Genomic DNA, 18,006 nt, shown 5'->3' with positions numbered 1-18,006 from the left:
CACACTGCATAATGAAACACAAGGACTACTGATTTGTCAGGAACCGACCTATTCCAGGGATGCACAGTAATGTGATGAATGTCTGACTAAATAGGATCTGGAATACGCCATTCAGCCCCTCACCATTCACTAGGATCACGCCTGCTCTTCTATATGAACTCCAACCTCCTGCCTTATTCGCACATGTCTTCATTCCCTTTGTGTCTAAAAAGCAACAGATTGTTTTCCTGGACATAACAAAGACTGAGCATGCGTGGCATTTCAACATTGAGAATTCCAAAGACTAGTGAAGAAATTTCTCCTCTCAGTCCAAAATGCCTGACCCCTTATCCTGAGAATATGAACTCTCTCCTCCTGTATCATATCCATATGCTAGCCCTTGGTAACACCAGCTGTAAATACAGCACTGATAACATCCTGTTCGATCTCAATGCCAGTTCACTTAATGCAATGATTCTAAATTAGATAAAATTTTGTCAAACACCCATCCCTAAACGTGCAGGAATTTCCTTCAGTTAAATACTGGAAAATCCAAAAGACATGCTTTGAGCTTTCTGTCATAGTCACCGGTCTTTAGTAATGCAATTCTTGCTAACTAGTTGGCCATGAACCAACCTGGGTGTCAAATGTGTTTCTGTCTGCTTAAATGGAAACCTTAGCTTTTTAAGCCCTAAACGTCGATTTTCCTGCTCCTTGGCTGCTGCCTGACCTGCTGTGCTTTTCCAGCACCACTCTAATCTAAACTCTGGTTTCCAGCATCTGCAGTCCTCACTTTGGCTTAAATGTGTTTCCAAGTTGACCACACATCCACTCCAAAGAGGTAATGATGGAGTTGTATAAGATTTACGTTAGGCCACAGATGGAGTACTGTGTGCAGTTCTGGTCATCACATTCTCGGAAGGATGTGATTACAATAGAGAGGGAGCGGAGGAGGTTCACCAGGATTTTGCCTGGGCTGGAGAGATTCAGCTTTGAAGAGAGACTCAATAATTTGGGGTTAATCTCCTTACAGCAGAGCACACTGAGGGGTGCGGGGAATCTGATTGAGCTGTACAAAGTTCTGAGGGGGATACAATATAGATAGGGGATACAATACAATATAGGGGATGAAACTTCCCTTTCGGTCAATAACTAGGGGGCACAGTTTTAAGATAAGGAGTAGGAGTTTTACACTGGCCTTGAGAAAAAGCATTTTCACCCAAAGGGAGTGGTGTATCTGGAACTTGCTGCCTAAAGGGGTGATAGATACTGAACCCCTCAAAACATTTAGGGAGCGTTTAGATGATCACTTGACTTCCTATCGCATAAAAGGCCAAGTGCTGGAAAATGGGATTACAATTGCTTAATATTTGATGACTAGCATGGATATGATGGGTTGAGGGGCCTCTTTCTGTGCTGTAAAAACTGCAACTGTATGACCGTAAGGAACACCGCCCATCCCATCCCTGAAACATCAATCAGCTCCGCTCCTCCCTTTGCAGATTTAACCTCAACATTCTCCGTCTGAGACCCTAGACTTGACAATTCCTAAATGTTCCTAGCTGACATCTCACTTTTGACTCTCCATAAATTCGAGGCCTTCCAAAACTCTTTTGCCCATGTCTTAAACCGACACCATGTCCTGTTCACCTTCTGCTTGCTGACCTACACTGGCTTCTAGTTCATCGATGTCTCGATTTTTAAAATGCTCATCCTCATTCAGGTCACCCTGTAGCCTCAATCTGTCACCTCCTCTGGCCACACAACTCTCTGAAATCTCTGTGCCCCTCTTATTCTGGCCTTTTGCACTGGGAAAACTGAATTCTGACAGGGTGGCTATGGATAGCATGCTTTCTGTTGTGGGAGAATCTCGAATCAGGGATCACCATTCAAAAAAAATAAGAAACTGCCCATTTAAGGCAGGGATGAGGAGAATTTCCTCTCGCTGTGACTTTGGAATATTTTTAAGGCCGGACGGATAGATTCATGCTAAGGAAGGGACTGAAAGATTATCAGGATTTGGTGGGAATGTGGAGTTAGCTATCAGCAACAAACAAAAACAGAAATTGCTGGAGAAACTCAGCAGGTCCAGCAGCTTCTGTGGAGAGAGAAAATAGTTAATGTTTCGAGTCCAGTGACCATTCTTCAGAACTGGAGCAGCTACGAAACTTGCTGTTTATGCTGATGATGGAGGTTGTGGACTGAAGGGGGCAAGGATTCAAGAGAATAAAGGGAATATAGGGATGATGGTCTAATAGCATTATCCTGGATTATTACTCCAGACACCAAGATAAATTTCCAGGACATGTGTTCAAACCCCATCATGGAAGATGATGGAATTTGAATTCAATAAAAATCTTGAATTAAGACCCTAATGATAACTGTTGTCAATCGTTGGGAAAAACCCATTGGGTTCACTAAGGTCCTTTAGGGAAGACACTACCATCCTTATCTGGTCTGGTCTACATGTGATTCCAGACCCACAGTAATGTTACTCCCAACTGCGTTCTGGGTAAATGGGTGGCCTAGTCAGTGATGCCCTCAACCCATGAATTAATAAATAAAATGGAGTGGTTCGGAGAGGAAACCCAGAGAGAAATGGACAATAAATGCTGGCCTATCCAATGAGACCCATATCCCATGATTAAATGGGAAAGAAGCAGAAAGGAGACCATGGCTCATGCCTTCTATTTTTTTAAAGACATCCAGTTTTCCATGATTCTGCAAAAGTCTGACCCACATACGTTCGATGTGGTTACCTCATGAAAATAATGTTTTTAAGTTAACGCAAATCAGGGCAGGACTTATACATTTTATGGTAAGGTCCTGGGGAGTGTTGCTGAACAAAGAGACCTTGGAGTGCAGGTTCATAGTTGCTTGAAAGTGGAGTCACAGGAAGATAGGATAATGAAGACGACATTTGGCATGCTTTCCTTTATTGGTTAGAGTATTGAGTATAGAAGTTGGGAGATCATGTTGTGGCTGTACGAGACATTGGTTCAGCCACTTTTGGAAATATTGTGCAATTCTGGTCTCCGTGCTACAGGAAGGATGTTGTGAAACTTGAAAGGGTTGAGAAAAGATTTAAAAGGATATTGCCAGGATTGGAGGATTTGAGCTATAGGGAGAGGCTGAACAGGCTGGGGCTGTTTCCCCTGGAGCATCGGAGGTTGAGGGATGACTTTATAGAGATTTCTAAAATCATGAGGGGCACAAAAAGGATAAATGGGCAAGTTCTTTTCCCTGGGATGGGAGTGTCGAAAACTAATAGGGCATAGCTTTAAGGTGAGAAGGGAAAGATTTAAAAGGGTCCTAATGGGCAACTTTTTCGCATAGAGGGTGGTGTGTGTATGGAATGCCAGAGGAAGTGGTGGAAGCTGGTACAATTACAACACTTAAAAGGCATCTGGATGGGTATATGAATAGGAAGGGTTTGGAGGGATATGGGCCAAATGCTGGCAAATTGGACTAGATTTATTTAAGATATCTAGTTGGCATGGATAAGTTGGACCGAAGGGTCTATTTCCATGCTATATGCCTCTATGTCTCTATAACTTGTGCAAAGTTTACTTCAATGGAAATATTCTATCTTGCTGGTATTTTTTCAGTTTTACCCAAGGCAGTCCCTCTGCCACTCCACAGGGCTCCTTATCAAAGGAAAAGTATACTGGTGTTGGAGGCAGTTCAGAGAAGGTTCACTAGGGTTCATCCTGAGAATGGAGCAACTGTTTTGTGAGGAGACGTTCAGCAGGTTGAGTCTGTAGTCATTGGAGTTTAGAAAACTGAGAAGCAACCTGATTGAAACATACAAAATTCTTAGATGACTTGGTGAGGTGGATGTGGAGAAGTTGTTTGCCCTAATGGGAGAGTCTAGGTCCAGAGGACATCGTCTCAGAAAAAAAGGGGGTCACCCATTGAAGACACGGATGAGGAGGAACCTCTTCGCTCAGAAAAGAGTGAATCTGTGGAATATTTTACCTCAAGGTTGCATCATTAAATATATTTAAGGCTGACAGGGACAGAATTTTAATCAGTGTGGGAATCAAGGGTTATGGGGAAAAGGAAGGAAAGTGGAGTTGAGGATCCTGTTGAATGTTGGATCAGGCTTGAGGGGCTGAATGGCTTACTCCTGTTGCTACTGCTTCTGGTGGTATAGAGTCAAGGATTATCAAATCAGCTGTGATCTTATTGAGTGCTCGAGCAGGACTGTTGGGCTGAATGGCCTGCTCTGTTCCTGTGTTTTATGGTTATGAGGCATATGAATCCTTTGTTATTACAGAAGACTTAATTTTGTCAATTTAGTTAATTATTGTCACAAAACTCCAATCAGATCTCCTTCAAAGCAAATGAGAGAAGTATTGTGTTCGAATAACATTTCTTACCATAGGGTGTTCGCCCGAGGAGACCAGTTTATCCCTTTGAATGGGGTTTACATTAGCATGTTGCGTGTTTGTGGATACACTTGACTTGAACTCTGTTTAAAGGAATGGATTTTGAATCAGTTAGTCAGGCCGATGTTCTGAGATTTGCCAAGCTGTCTTTTCATAAAGATACCTTTAGGATATAAAAAAGAATTCAACATCGGATAAAAAAAAAACTAAGATGATTCCTGACTGAAGTAAGTTTTTCTTCAGCTGCAATACTCAAGTATAATTGTTTTTATTTGATTTGTTTTTTTGATTAAGATGTGATGATGCAATTATTCGTCTAAGGCCACTTATCAAAATTAGAATCTGGGAAAGAAAGGTCAGACTGTCTGTCCTTATGATGGATGACTGGACTTGCGAAGATTGTTGGCAACAATGTTGTCTACCTTTAATAAGGAAAGATTTATGATTGTAGACATTTTTAATCAATCTGTCATAACACACCTCTGGGACAGGTAGAACTCAAACTGAGGCCTATCGGGTTTAGAAACAGAGACACAAACGCTGTTCTACAACAGAGTTAAGACTATACCACTGTCTGTTTTGACTGCCTTCATTTTATTTTGTGTGTCCGATTCATTTGCCTGTTTCAGGAGATTGGTCCTTTTTAGTCAGGAAATTTGTATATGTTTACTTCAAAAGAACCCTGACTGCCAATTCTGAAAGAAAGTCTTGCACCTGTATAGTGACTATCAAAATCCAGGGCACTGAAGAACATTTTACAGCCATAGAAGTCACTGTGAAATGTAGTCACAGTTCAACATAGGAAATATGGCAGCCAATTTGCATACGGGAAGTTCCCACAAAAGGGCAGTGATAGCAGAAATCTATTTTAGTGATGCTGTTTGATGGATACATATGTGTGTCAGTGCAGGTGGGGGGGGGGGGGAAGTGCACAGATCTCCTTCAGAACAGTATCGTGGAATGTTTCACCTCCATTTGTGAGGGTCTATTGGGAGTCAAGTGTCAGTCTCTCATCCATGAGACAACATCTGTGCCAGTGTAGCCTCTAACTATCAATGTGCATGTTCAGTTCTCTGCAATGGACACTGAGCTCATGGCCTTCAGGTGAAAGTCTATTAACTACCAAGGGACGGCATGGTAGCTCAGTGGTTAGCACTGTTGCCTCACAGTGCCAGGGACCTGGGTTCAATTCCTGCCTCAGGCGACTAACTGTGTGGAGTTTGCATGTTCTCCCCGTGTCTGTGTGGGTTTCCTCCCACAGTCCAAAGATGTGCAGATTAGGTGAATTGGCCATACTAAATTGCCTATAGTGTTCAGGGTGTGTAGGTTAGGTGCATTAGTCAGGGGAATGGGTCTGTGTGGACTTGATGGGCCGAAGGGCCTGTTTCCATACTGTAGGGATTCTATATCAAGCCAACCATGACAGTCTGGATCCTACTCATCCCAACCAGTGTGAAGGGGACAAGACCCGGAGGGACATTAAATGTGGGATTACTTTGGAAACCTCAGGGAGGGGAGCAGCAGTGAATGTTCAGGGCCTAGAAAAGTAATCCAGGCTGTTTTAACTCCAGGATCTGACCCTCTGAGATTGCAAAACCCTACCTCCCCAGGCGCAATCTGATTCTTGGACATTTCTATTTAATAAGGTACCATTCATAGATATGCAATGTTCCATTCATCAACATCTATAACCCCTTTGATAGTTCCAAGGGCAAACTAGATGTTTTCCTTTGTTCAAGGTGACCCTGATCATTTCTAATTTCATTTAGTTTCAAGTTTCTAAATGAATGTGAATAATGCCTCCCAGACATCAAATCATCTGCCTTCTCTGTGCTGAACGTTGTACTCTTGGTGAAAATGGACAAATAAAAGCTCTTTCCTGCTTTGTAACAACGTTCCTATTCTCTTCCAGTGCCTAGAATGAATCTGCAGGAACAACACTGTGAGGTTCTATTTTGTCTGGAGGTATTTTTGTGAGCCTCTCTCCATTTTTCTTTGAAAGTACTGATTGCTGCTGGCGACTAAGTGGATTGAGCTCACGCAGTAATCTTCTCTTGCAAGCTGAATTTCTGACCTGGTCTTTAATCCTTTGTCTTTCGCAAAATAGAACATAAGAACTAGGAGCAGGAGTAGGCCATCTGGTCCTTCAGGCCTGTTCCGCCATTCAATAAGATCTGATCTTTTTGTGGCCTCAGCTCCACTTACTCACCCTCTCACTGTATCCCTTAATTCTTTTATTGTTCAAGAAAAATCTATCTTAGCTTTAAAATCATTTACCGAAGCAACGTCAACTGCTTCACTGGTCAGGGATTCCATAGATTCACAACCCTTTGGATGAAGAGGTTCCTTCCCAATTCAGTCCTAAATTTTTCCTTTTGTTCACTCCGGTGACACGGACAGCACTGGCGTTCCAGTTAGCTGTGACCCAATTAACATCACATATAAACTCTATTGTAGGAAAAAGTCAGGGCTGCAGATGCTGGAGATCAGAGTCGAGAGTGTGGTGCTGGAAAAGCACAGCAGGTCAGGCAGCATCCGAGGAGTAGGAGAATCGGCATTTCGTTCATAAGCCCTTCATCAGGAATGCCCGTATGTCCGAAATGTCGACTCTCCTGCTCCTCGGATGCTGCCTGACCTGCTGTGCTTTTCCAGCACCACACTCGTAACTCTATCATAAACTCAATGTCTTGCACAAAGGCAAATATCTGAGATGCCTTCTTAACCATCTTATTTGCCTCTCCTGCTGTCTTCAAGTATATATAGACATATACACAGGCCTCTCTGGGCCTTTGTACTTCATAGGGTCGACCATTTAATGTGTTCTCTGTGCTCTGTTAAACCTCCAAAGTGTATCACCTCACACTTCTTGACATTGAATTTCCTTTTCCACGGGTCTAGGTAACTGGCATTGGAACACATTAGTTAGATACACTGGTTAGTTCCCTTTGTATCTTGATGATGTGGAGGTGCTGGCGTTGGACTGGGGTGCACAAACTCAGAAGTCACATGACATCAGGTTATCGTCCAACAGGTTTATTCAGAGCGCTGCTCTGAAAGCTTCTGATTTCAAATAAACCTGTTGGACTATAACCTGGTGTCATGTGACTTCTGACTACATCCTGATGGGTAGAGCTGATCACATGGTGTCCATTAACCCTTTCAGGTACAAAAGGCAACAGTGGGATCTCTGGCTTGCTAGACAAATGCCAGAGTGTGCAACCTGTACTGGGTGCCATATCGCTGCTTCATTAGATGTTGCAGACAAGGCTGAATGAATCGTAGCCAATACAGAACCACAACATTCTCCAGCGACAGGGACATCTCTTCATTCTCGCCAAGATGTAAAGTGTGATGACCCTATGGAAATGGATCAGGCTTCTGCTCGGTAGTGACACTTTGATACAATTGTCTAGCTTGCTGATGTATTTCAGCTATTGGTTAACTTGGACCACATTAACATGCACCCAGACCTACAGGTAGGCCAGACCAGGTCACGATGACAGATTTCCTTCTCTGAAGGACACCTGGTCACTTTGTATTACATGATTTTGGCTGCTTGGTCACTTGGTAGAATTTTTGTTTCTAATTTTGTTTTAAAAAACTCAAATTCACAACCCATCTACTAACTTTCCTTGAATTATGAGTATCTGTTTTCCAGTAATTTGCCGAGCTCTTAAAGTGAATTCTAGATCACGAAGCCTCAAACTACTGTGGTGCGAGGCAGTTTCATTCTCTTGATCATTAGTTCACTGCAAGAATTGCCAGTCTACTATATCCACATGATGGGATCTCCCTGGATGATTTCACAGTTTGGCATGTGAGCAGAAATCTATGCAGAATGGTGCGTTATCTACCACATTACTCGACGTTCTTACCTATTTCAAAAACCTTGATTTACAATATGCGCTTCAATGAATCTTGGCTTCTCACTGGAGTGGGACATTTTTCACTGCAATTAAGCTGCAGGCATTTATGTTAAAAAAAACATTCACTTCCAGTGAGTATTTTGCGATCAATTTCTAGCCCTAGGTTTTATTCCATGCTCAGATATATTTCCACATTTCAGAGATGATGCCAAAGGCAAAACTACAGGCTGAGCCTGTTGTCAAGGGAAGAGGATGGGGGGAAGAGGGTTGGTGATGGGTAGGAATGGGAACAAAACCCCAAATGTTGATAAAATGTAATGGTGGAAAGAGGTCAAGACCCATGGGAGGGAAGGGCAGCATCAGCAAAGGGTGAGGGGGGGGGGGGGGCGGCGGCTATCCTTTCACTTTTGTGGGTCTACATCAAAACTACAGACATAGAATCACAATCACAAATTATTACAGCACAGAAACAAACCCTTCAGTCCAACTTCTCCATACCAACCACATATCCTAAATTAATCTAGTCCCTATTGGCCCATTTCCCTCTAAACTCTTCATATTCGTGAAGACCATTCAACCTACCTCCCTTGTACCTTTCATGACATCTAGTTAAACACTGAGTGCTCACTAATGTTTTATGGGCAGTGTGAATTTCTGACAAAGCAATGGCCATGCAGCCAGAATATTCTCCACTTTTTATTGGACCCCAGTGTAGCCTTTTGAGTCGCTGGGGATTGATAGTCAGCCTGACCATCTCTTACTATGCAAACAAGGTACAGTCCTTTGGGGTTGTCACACACATTGGAAATGGTGGACATTCACATGTAGTCAGTGAGATGCTGCTCATGCAGCCACTCCTGCACTCTGAAGTAAGTGCCAAGGGATTGGGGCTGGAACTTTCCGGGAGACCTGAATGGAAAAGGGTTGCCCAGTCTCACTGACCCTCTTAGCTGTGCAATTCACCGTGTTGGACATGTCTGGGAATGTTAAAACAAGACTCAATGGTAACGACCACAGTAGCCTCAGTGTCAAAGCTTGGACATAGTGAGAACTGCAGATGCTGGAGAGCCACAGTGGATAAAGAATGGAGCTAGAAGGAAAGTCCTGTTGAAAGGTTCTGACCAGAAATGCTGACTCCCCTTCTCCTTTGATGCTGCTTGATCTGCTGTGCTTTATCCAGCGCCACTCTTTATCCACTCAGTGCCAAAGCTTCCATGCAAATGATGGGGTGAGATACAACAGCATAACTTGGCAATGTAAGGAAAGGGCGGGCAGAACATGCAACAGAAATAAAGAAATCCTGCATCTACACTGTCTGAACCTTGATGAAATTCTGGCCTGTAAGCCCTCCCAGATGTTGCGTTATGTCTTACACTCAGTATCCCTTCCATAAGAAAGAGGAGTAGGCAGTTCAGCACCTCAAGCCTACTTCATCATTCAACACCATTAGGTTGATCTCACCTTGGCCTCAACTCCACTTTCCATAACCCTTCAACCTGGCACTAATTAAAAATCTGAGATCTCCTCCTTAAATTTACTCAGTGTATTGACATCCACTGCATTCTGGGGTCAAGACTTCCTCAGATTCATGATCCTTTGAGAGACATAATTCCTCCTTAGCTCTTAAATCTGCTACCCCATAGCCCTTAAATCGATGGTCTCTCGTTCTAGATTTTCCCCACATGAGGAAACATCCTCTCCTTGCCTACTTTGTCAATCCACTTTAGCATCATATAGACCTCAATTAGAGAGAGAGAGAGAGCGAGAGAGAAAGCGAGAGAGAGAGAGAGAGCGAGAGAGCGAGAGAGCGAGAGAGAGCGAGAGAGAATGCGTGACTGGGTGTGCAAGTATGATGGACACACTCTATCAAGCCTCCACAGACACACTCACACACAGTCTCTCTCTCTCACACACACACGACTATGGGGTGAATTTGCATTTGCAGATTTATATTTGGAAATGCATTCTATTTTGTTCAAAAAGCACACAATCTGCAGACAGACAATCCATGGGACATTTATAAATTCCTACTTTGGAAACAGAACTAGTCTGACTCAAAGTTGGGATACAGAAAGACTCTAACCTCACACCTTTAATGTATTGTCTGAGCTGAGATGGCACCTTTTTAAAATACTGATAAAACCTTATGTTATCTCGGGACTGTGACTTGAAAGCAATTCTGGGATTTACATATTAATTCAAGGTTTGTGCGAAGATTTGTAGCTCGGGTGCTCGTTGTTGTGGTTCTGTTCGCCGAGCTGGGAATTTGTGTTGCAGATGTTTTGTCCCCTGCCTAGGTGACATCCTCAGTGCTTGGGAGCCTCCTGTGAAGCGCTTCTGTGGTATTTCCTCCGGCATTTATAGTGGTTTGTCTCTGCCGCTTCCGGTTGTCAGTTCCAGCTGTCCGCTGCAGTAGTTGGTATATTGGGTCCAGGTCGATGTGTTTGTTGATAGAATCTGTGGATGAGCGCTGACCCAATATACCGGTCACTACAGCGGACAGCTGGAACTGACAACTGGAAGCGGCAGAGACAAACCACTATAAATGCCGAAGGAAACAACACAGAAGCGCTTCACAGGAGGCTCCCAAGCACTAAGGATGTCACCTAGACAGGGGACGAAATGTCTGCAACACAAATTCCTAGCTTTACATATTAATCAACTGAAACCTGCAACTCATTCAAAGCGATTAAAGACTTAACAACAATCTAAGTTTGTTCAATACATCAGTTGTATGACACTCTGATCTTTTACTATAAAGTCTGTGTCCTATGATCAAGCACTCTGAAAACTTGTACTTTCAAATAAATCTGTTGGACTGTAACCTGGTGTGGTGTGATTTTTAACTTAGTCCACCCCAGTCCAACACTGTCATTTCCACATCATCCTTCCACAGGTAAGGGGACCAAAACATTATACAGTTTTACCTTGAGAAGCACACTCATGACACCATCGCTATGTCATAGATCTGGCCTGCTAGTATTAGGGCAGCACTATACTGGGGATCACATGAAACATGACATGCTATTGAAAATGTATTACTCTGCATAACTCAAAAGTTTAATTCATCCAAACACTGATGTGCCTGCGATTGTAATGTCTATACACTAGTCAATTGTATTACATGAGTCTGTTGGATTTTTCAAAACCATATTATCCAGGCCCAGTTTCTTAGTCACATTGCCACATCAGCTCAAGATACTCTTCCAGGGACAAAACTCAGATCACTGGGTGTCCGTCATTCTATGTATAAACCACCTGAATACTTTGATTAGATTCCAGTTTGTAACTCACTAGGTATCTGTTATTCGATATATGAACCACACAAACACTTCAAACAGATTCCAGTCTGTAACTCCTTCTTGGATATCTGTTGTTTGATATATAAACTACCTGAACCCTTCAATTCAATTCCAGTCTGTAACTCACTACCAGTTATCTGTTATTCTCTGTGAACCACCCCGAACCCCTCATTTAGATTCCAGTCTGTAACTCACTCCTTATCTCTCATTTATATATGCTCGGCTAAGCCCTCCACTGGTTCCAGTTTGTAAGTCGATCTCAGATATATGTTATTCTATATGTAAACATCCAAACACCTTGATTAAGCCCCAGCCTGTACCTCACTCACTGGTATTTGTTATTCCTTCTTCAATTTACCAACACCATAAATTGTTAATACCTATTTCTCCTGTCCCATCAATACAAATCAGTCAACATGTAACGGCTGGAACATGAGTAATAAAAGCCTCTGTGCTACAATGCTTGACTTGGTAGCATAAAGTTAGATTATACACTTATACCCATTAAATCAAATGTAGTACCTATTGAATTATTCCAAATGCTTGATTCCAGATTAGTCTAATAGCTGGACTGCAGTTATGAAGGAATGGATTTGGTTCATTGTTATCCATCAGTAAGGGACAGTGACAAAGCTATTTCTGATGGTATTTTAATGCACATCCTGGCTGACGCCCAGGTGATAAAAAAAACTTACATTTACATAGCATCTTTTGTTGCCTCAGGATATCACAAAGGACTTTACAGCTAATGAAGGGTAGCAATTGTCTTTGTTTGTATACTGGTGGAATTCATTATAGACCACGACGACACATTAAGGCCAAACTGATATCCACTCAAAGCAGGAAGAAGAGAAGAGAACTTGCATTTACTTTGACAGTGCCTGTCATAACCTTACAGCATCACAAATTGGTTCGCAGCCAATGAATTGCTTTCTGAAGTGGATCCATTCTTGACATGTAGGAAGCATGATAGCCAGCATGTGCACAGCAGGACATGACAATTATCTGATAATCTTTCACCCTGGGGTATTCAGTCACGCATTGCAAACTTCCAACACTGTCCTTCGGGACCATGGCTCATGGGGCCTTAGTTTAACATTCACCCCAAAGCCAGTACCTCTGACAGTGCAGCATGATGGCAGTCCTGCCTTGGGAATGTCATCCCGGATTTCAATGTTTATAAACCTTGCTCAGGGTTTAACACACCATCGTCTGACTCAGTGGTTACCCACCGAGCCACAGCTGATAGAGAGCATGAGGCTAGCATCTAGCAGCTGAAAGGCAAGCTTAACTTTGATTACTCGGATGTTCTTTAAGTATTAGTTTATTTACTTCATTGGCAGCAATAAACCAAAGCCAATATTGTGACTGAATTCACAACCACTTAGCCTCAGACAACTGTTGTGTAAATCTTTAACCATGTTGCCAAGCAGTCAATAGATTTTTGGAAAGGGTGTGGGACAAAAGACAACTAAATGGAGTTGAAATGAGGTTGAGTCATTCCTTTGAAGTAGATGCTGGGAAAGTATCTCCCTTAGGCTGGGGAGTCTTGGACATGGAGTCACAGCTCAGAATAAAAGGGTCAGCCCTTTAGGATGGAGACGAGGGAGAAATGAGGGTTTGAGGGCCTGAATGGCCTACTCAAATTGCTTATGTTCTTGTCATCCAACAGAGAGCCCACCCCTCCTCCGCAGCAGCAGCAGCATCACCAGGGAGGGAGCTAGTGGCTGGTGCTGGAACACACAGGATCCAGGAGGGACACAGGCCGCAGGACAGGAGGGTCTGTGCAGCGTTGTAGGGGGACGGAGGGGTAGTGTGGTCAATGGAGAATGTGGATTAGAAGCCAGGGCTCGTCCCCTCTCTCACACCCCCTCCCCCTGCCTGCCTTGATCAGGCACTGAGCATCTCTGACCCCCACCCTCACTCCCACACCTCAGTCACCCAGCTGGAGACTCTGGTTAACTGCCACAGAGAGGGTGTACCGGTGTTGACATGGTCCTCGGGGTGACCTCACTGGGCACAGGCCATCCTGCTCTGGTGTAGGGCGAAGGCACAGCATCCTCCTGCCCGCCTAAATACCCTCCCCATCACCCAAGCACTCCAGGTGCGTAATAACATTCCCACCAATGGCCTCAGGAATCTCAACATTTAATCAAAGGCCTTTTCTGCTAATCCACATGTTGTAGGGCCTGATCCTATATTGTACAACTCTCTGTCCACCGGGTTTCAGATAAGCAGAGTTTTACAGCTGTTAGGATTTGAAATGCGGTGCCTGGGAGAGTGGTGAAAGTGGATTCCAGAGGAAGGTTTCAAAAGAGAGCCGGATATGTATTTGACAGTGATGAAGTTAAAGGGCTATGGAGGTAGGGCTGGAGAATGGGAGTAGTTGGGTATCTCTTTCGGGAGCCAATACAGACATGATGGGTCGAATGGCCACTTTCTGTACTGTACAATTCTATGGTTGTGGGCAGTCGGTTGATTTTGCAACAGTGGAGGGAGGTGGGGGATGAGGTCAAGCTGCATTTTGTCGGTAACTTATGGTGAGGCCTGAACAGTGCATGATGTCACAGAGAGCTGGCAACTATTGGGAGAGGAAACCTACAGTGTAACGTTTTGCTCAGCTTGGATTAATAAGCGGAAGAACTGCCTTGAAGGAAGGAAAGAAAGGGAGCAAGATCAAACAGCAACTGTATAAATATTTGATGAAGTGAGAAAAAGCAAGAGAGAGAGAAAATCAAGTTTTGCTTCGTAAAATATTGAGGATGCTTCGGAGAATCTGGGACTTAAGCCAAAAGGAGAGTCTTAAGAAAAGCAAGCAGCCACATGTACCTCTGAGGGCTTCTGAATCCAGGGTCTCACCGAGCTGCTCCAAGAGTTTGGCTCTGGCTGCATTCTTCTTGTGTTTCTTGCCCTCATAGTGCTGCTGGGCCATCATCGGGTTGTTGAACCAGGCACTACACAGCTGGCAGAACTTCTCTGTGGTGGGACCTGAGAAGATGGGAGCTACAGGTTGCAGCACGTCAGGAGGAGACTCTGGGATATAAAATAATAATTACAGGGTAAATATCATATCTACCAAAACAACCCCACAAAGAACGAGTACAGCTGTGAAACAGGCAATTCTGTATGCTCCCATTCTATCCTACCCCTCTCCGCCTTCCAAAATATCAATTCCCTTTCCTCTCGCTTGCAAGGAACTTGCATTTATCTAGCGCCCTTCACCTCTTTCCCCAATGACCATTCCTGGTGGCATTTGCCACCTTCACCAGCATGTGAGGGTCACTGCCACCAGTCCTCCTTTGTCTGGAGCTGATCTCGAGATTAGGGACAGAGGATGCAGCCGCATGGATTGTGAACAGAGGAGGCTCTTAGATGAGAAGGTTTGTCACATGATAGCAATTAGTACAATTACAACTGGTGAGCCGGAATCACTAGAACCTTAACGAACTAGTCCAGGCACATCTGTTCCCTCTGAAAACTAGGGAGAACGCCCTTGGGGGAGTGTGTGCGAGATTGATGTAATGTGAACATTAACCTTCAAGGATATCCCAAAGCATTTCCCAAGAATTGTTTTACAGTCTGAAGTACAGTCATAGTTGTAATGTCAGAAATGTGACAGCCATTGCTTGCATAGCAAGCTCTCACAAACAGCAATGACATCATCTGTTTTTGAGCACTTGTGTGTTGAGGGATAACTATTGGGCAGGACAACCGGCAGAACTACAGTACTTTGAAATACTGTTATGGGATCTTTTACCGCCCAACCTGAAATAGGATAGGCACAGTCCTGGTTTAACAGCTCAGCTGAAAGGCTGCTGAGAGTGAGGAGTTCCCTGAGTTTATTGATAAATGAAACCAGGAAGGGCTTAGGAATCCTTCTCTCTCTTTGATACTGTTCATATGGAAATTGGAATATTGTTACTGGATATGAATCTCTGGACCACAGACCTCCAACCTGGAGATCTGAGGCTGATGTTTCATGATGCAAGAGTTAGGAAAATCTTCTGTTCTGCCTGGAGGTTGGCAAATGTGGTGCCACTGTTTAAGAAGGGTGGTAAGGACAAGCCAAGGAACTATAGACAAGTGAGCCTGACATTGTTGGTGGGCAAGTTGTTGGAGGGAATCCTGAGGGACAGGATGTACATGTATTTGGAAAGGCAAGGACTGATTAGGGATAGTCAACATGGCTTTCTGCGTGGGAAATCATGTCTCACAACTTGATTGAGTTTTTTGAGGAAGTAACAAAGAGGATTGATGAGGGCAGAGTGTTAGATGTGATCTATATGGATTTCAGTTAGGCATTTGACAAGGTTCCCCATGGGAGATTGATTAGCAAGGTTAGATCTCACAGAATACAAGGAGAACTATCCATTTTGATACAGAACTGGCTCAAAGGTAGAAGACAGAGCATGGTGGTGGAAGTGAATTTTTCAGACTGGAGGACTGTGACCAGTGGAGTGCCACAATGATCGGTGCTGGGTCCTCTACTTTTTGTCATTTACATAAATTATTTGGATGCGAGCATAAGAGGTACAGTTAGTAAGTTTGTAGATGATACCAAAATTGGAGGCGTAGTGGACAGCGAAGAGGGTTACCTAAGATTACAACAGGATCTTGATCTTGATGGGCCAATGGGCTGAGAAGTGGCAGATGGAGTTTAATTCAGATAAATGTGAGGTGATGCATTTTGGGAAAGCAAATCTTAGCAGGGCGTATATACTTAATGGTAAGGTCCTAGGTAGTGTTGCTGAACAAAGAGACCTTGGAGTGCAGGTTCATAGCTCCTGGAAAGTGAAGTCGCAGGTAGATAGGATAGTGAAGAAGGCGTTTGGTATGCTTTTGTTTATTGGTCAGAGTATTGAGTACAGGAGTTGGGAGATCATGTTGTGGCTGTACAGGACATTGGTTAGGCCACTGTTGGAATATTGTGTGCAATTCTGGTCTCCTTCCTATCGAAAAGATGTTGTGAAACTTGAAAGGGTTCAGAAAAGATTTACGAGGATGTTGCCAGGATTGGAGGGTTTGAGCTATAGGGAGAGGCTGAACAAGCTGGGGTGCTTTCCCTGGAGCGTCGGAGGCTGAGGGGTGACCTTATAGAGGTTTACAAAATTATGAGGGGCATGCATAGGATAAATAGGCAAAGTCTTTTCCCTGTGGTTGGGGAGTCCAGAACTAGATGTCATATGTTTCTCTGGTGAGAGGGGAACGATATTAAACAGACCTAAGGGGCAATCTTTTCACACAGAGGGTGGTACGTGTATGGAATGAGCTGGTAGAAGAAGTGGTGGAGACTGGTACAATTGCAACATTTAAGAGGCATTTGGATGTGTATATGAATAGGAAGGGTTTGGAGGGATATGGGCCGGGTGCTGGTAAGTGGGACTAGATTGGGTTGGGATATCTGGTTGGCATGGATGAGTTGGACCGAAGGGTCTGTTTCCATGCTGTACATATCTATGACTCTATGACTCTATGCTGCATCAGGCGCACTGGAGCGTGGGAGGTTGAGGGGTAACCTTATAAAGGTTTCTAACGTCAACAGGGGTAAAGATAAGGTGTCTTTTCCATATACTGGGGGACTTCAAGACTATGGGACATATTTATAACGTGAGAGGAGAAAGATTTTAAAAGACATGGGGACAATTTCTTTTGCACAGAGACTGGCTCGTGTGTGGAATGAACTTCCTAAGGAAGTAATGAGTATGGGTGTAGTTACAATATTTAAAAGACATTTGGATAACTACATGAATAGGCAAGGTTTGGAAAGATATGGGGCAGAAGCAGGCAGGTGGGACTAGTTTAGTTTGGAATTATGGTCGGCACGGACTGGTTGGACCGAAGGGTCTGTTTCCGTGCTGTAAGGCTCTATGACTCCAATTCCTACTCAGCCACACATTGAGATGTAGTTTATCACTGTCACATGAACAGCTACCAGGACTTGTTCCCAGCAGTCTCTTCCAACAATGAAATCAAAACAAGAAATGACAGCTTTACTTAAAATATCTGAGGGTATAGAGCTGGGGATTAATCATTTCTGAAACAGGGGTTTCTGTTTTACCGGGAAGTGCATCCTATGCACGTAACTGAGTGAAGAAAAGGCCAATTGCATGAATTCTTAAGGAAAGTTGTCCCATCAGAATGTGTTTCTCTGCCGTCCATTGAACACAGGAGTACAGAGAAAGAGGAAAGAAAAATGTAAAGACTTTGCAGCCAAGTCACTACTACCACTTCTTCAGTACTACCTGTCCCTCCACCTATCTTTGTGTTACCTGCAGACTTAGCCCTCAGTTCCTTCATCCAGATCATTAATGCATAATTAAAGCTGTGGTCCCAATATTGAAGGAAACAGAGCTGCTGAAAGTTGTTTGAGCTGGAAGAAGCACACGAGGGCAGATATGGAAACCAGAGTTATCTATGCATTGTCCTGAGATATAAAAGGTAAAGTCGCCCTCGTCCTACCAGTTCACA

At 43.7% G+C, this 18,006-nt stretch overlaps 1 protein-coding gene across 3 annotated transcripts in view; it reads right to left on the bottom strand.

The window, feature by feature from the left end:
- LOC122561310 (zinc finger matrin-type protein 4) overlaps positions 1–18,006 on the bottom strand; it is a 383,561-nt gene that overhangs the window by 218,278 nt on the left and 147,277 nt on the right. For all 3 annotated transcript variants that reach the window (XM_043712992.2, XM_043712994.2, XM_043712993.2), the window contains one exon: positions 14,368–14,571. In XM_043712992.2, coding sequence (XP_043568927.2) covers positions 14,368–14,571 — 204 coding nt within the window. The remainder of the gene's footprint in view (positions 1–14,367; positions 14,572–18,006) is intronic.

Source organism: Chiloscyllium plagiosum, unplaced genomic scaffold (genome assembly GCF_037043375.1).
Source record: "Chiloscyllium plagiosum isolate Xiang-an unplaced genomic scaffold, Cpla_swu_hap1 HiC_scaffold_22, whole genome shotgun sequence".
NCBI lineage: Eukaryota > Metazoa > Chordata > Chondrichthyes > Orectolobiformes > Hemiscylliidae > Chiloscyllium > Chiloscyllium plagiosum.
This window is presented reverse-complemented; position numbering and strand designations above follow the sequence as displayed.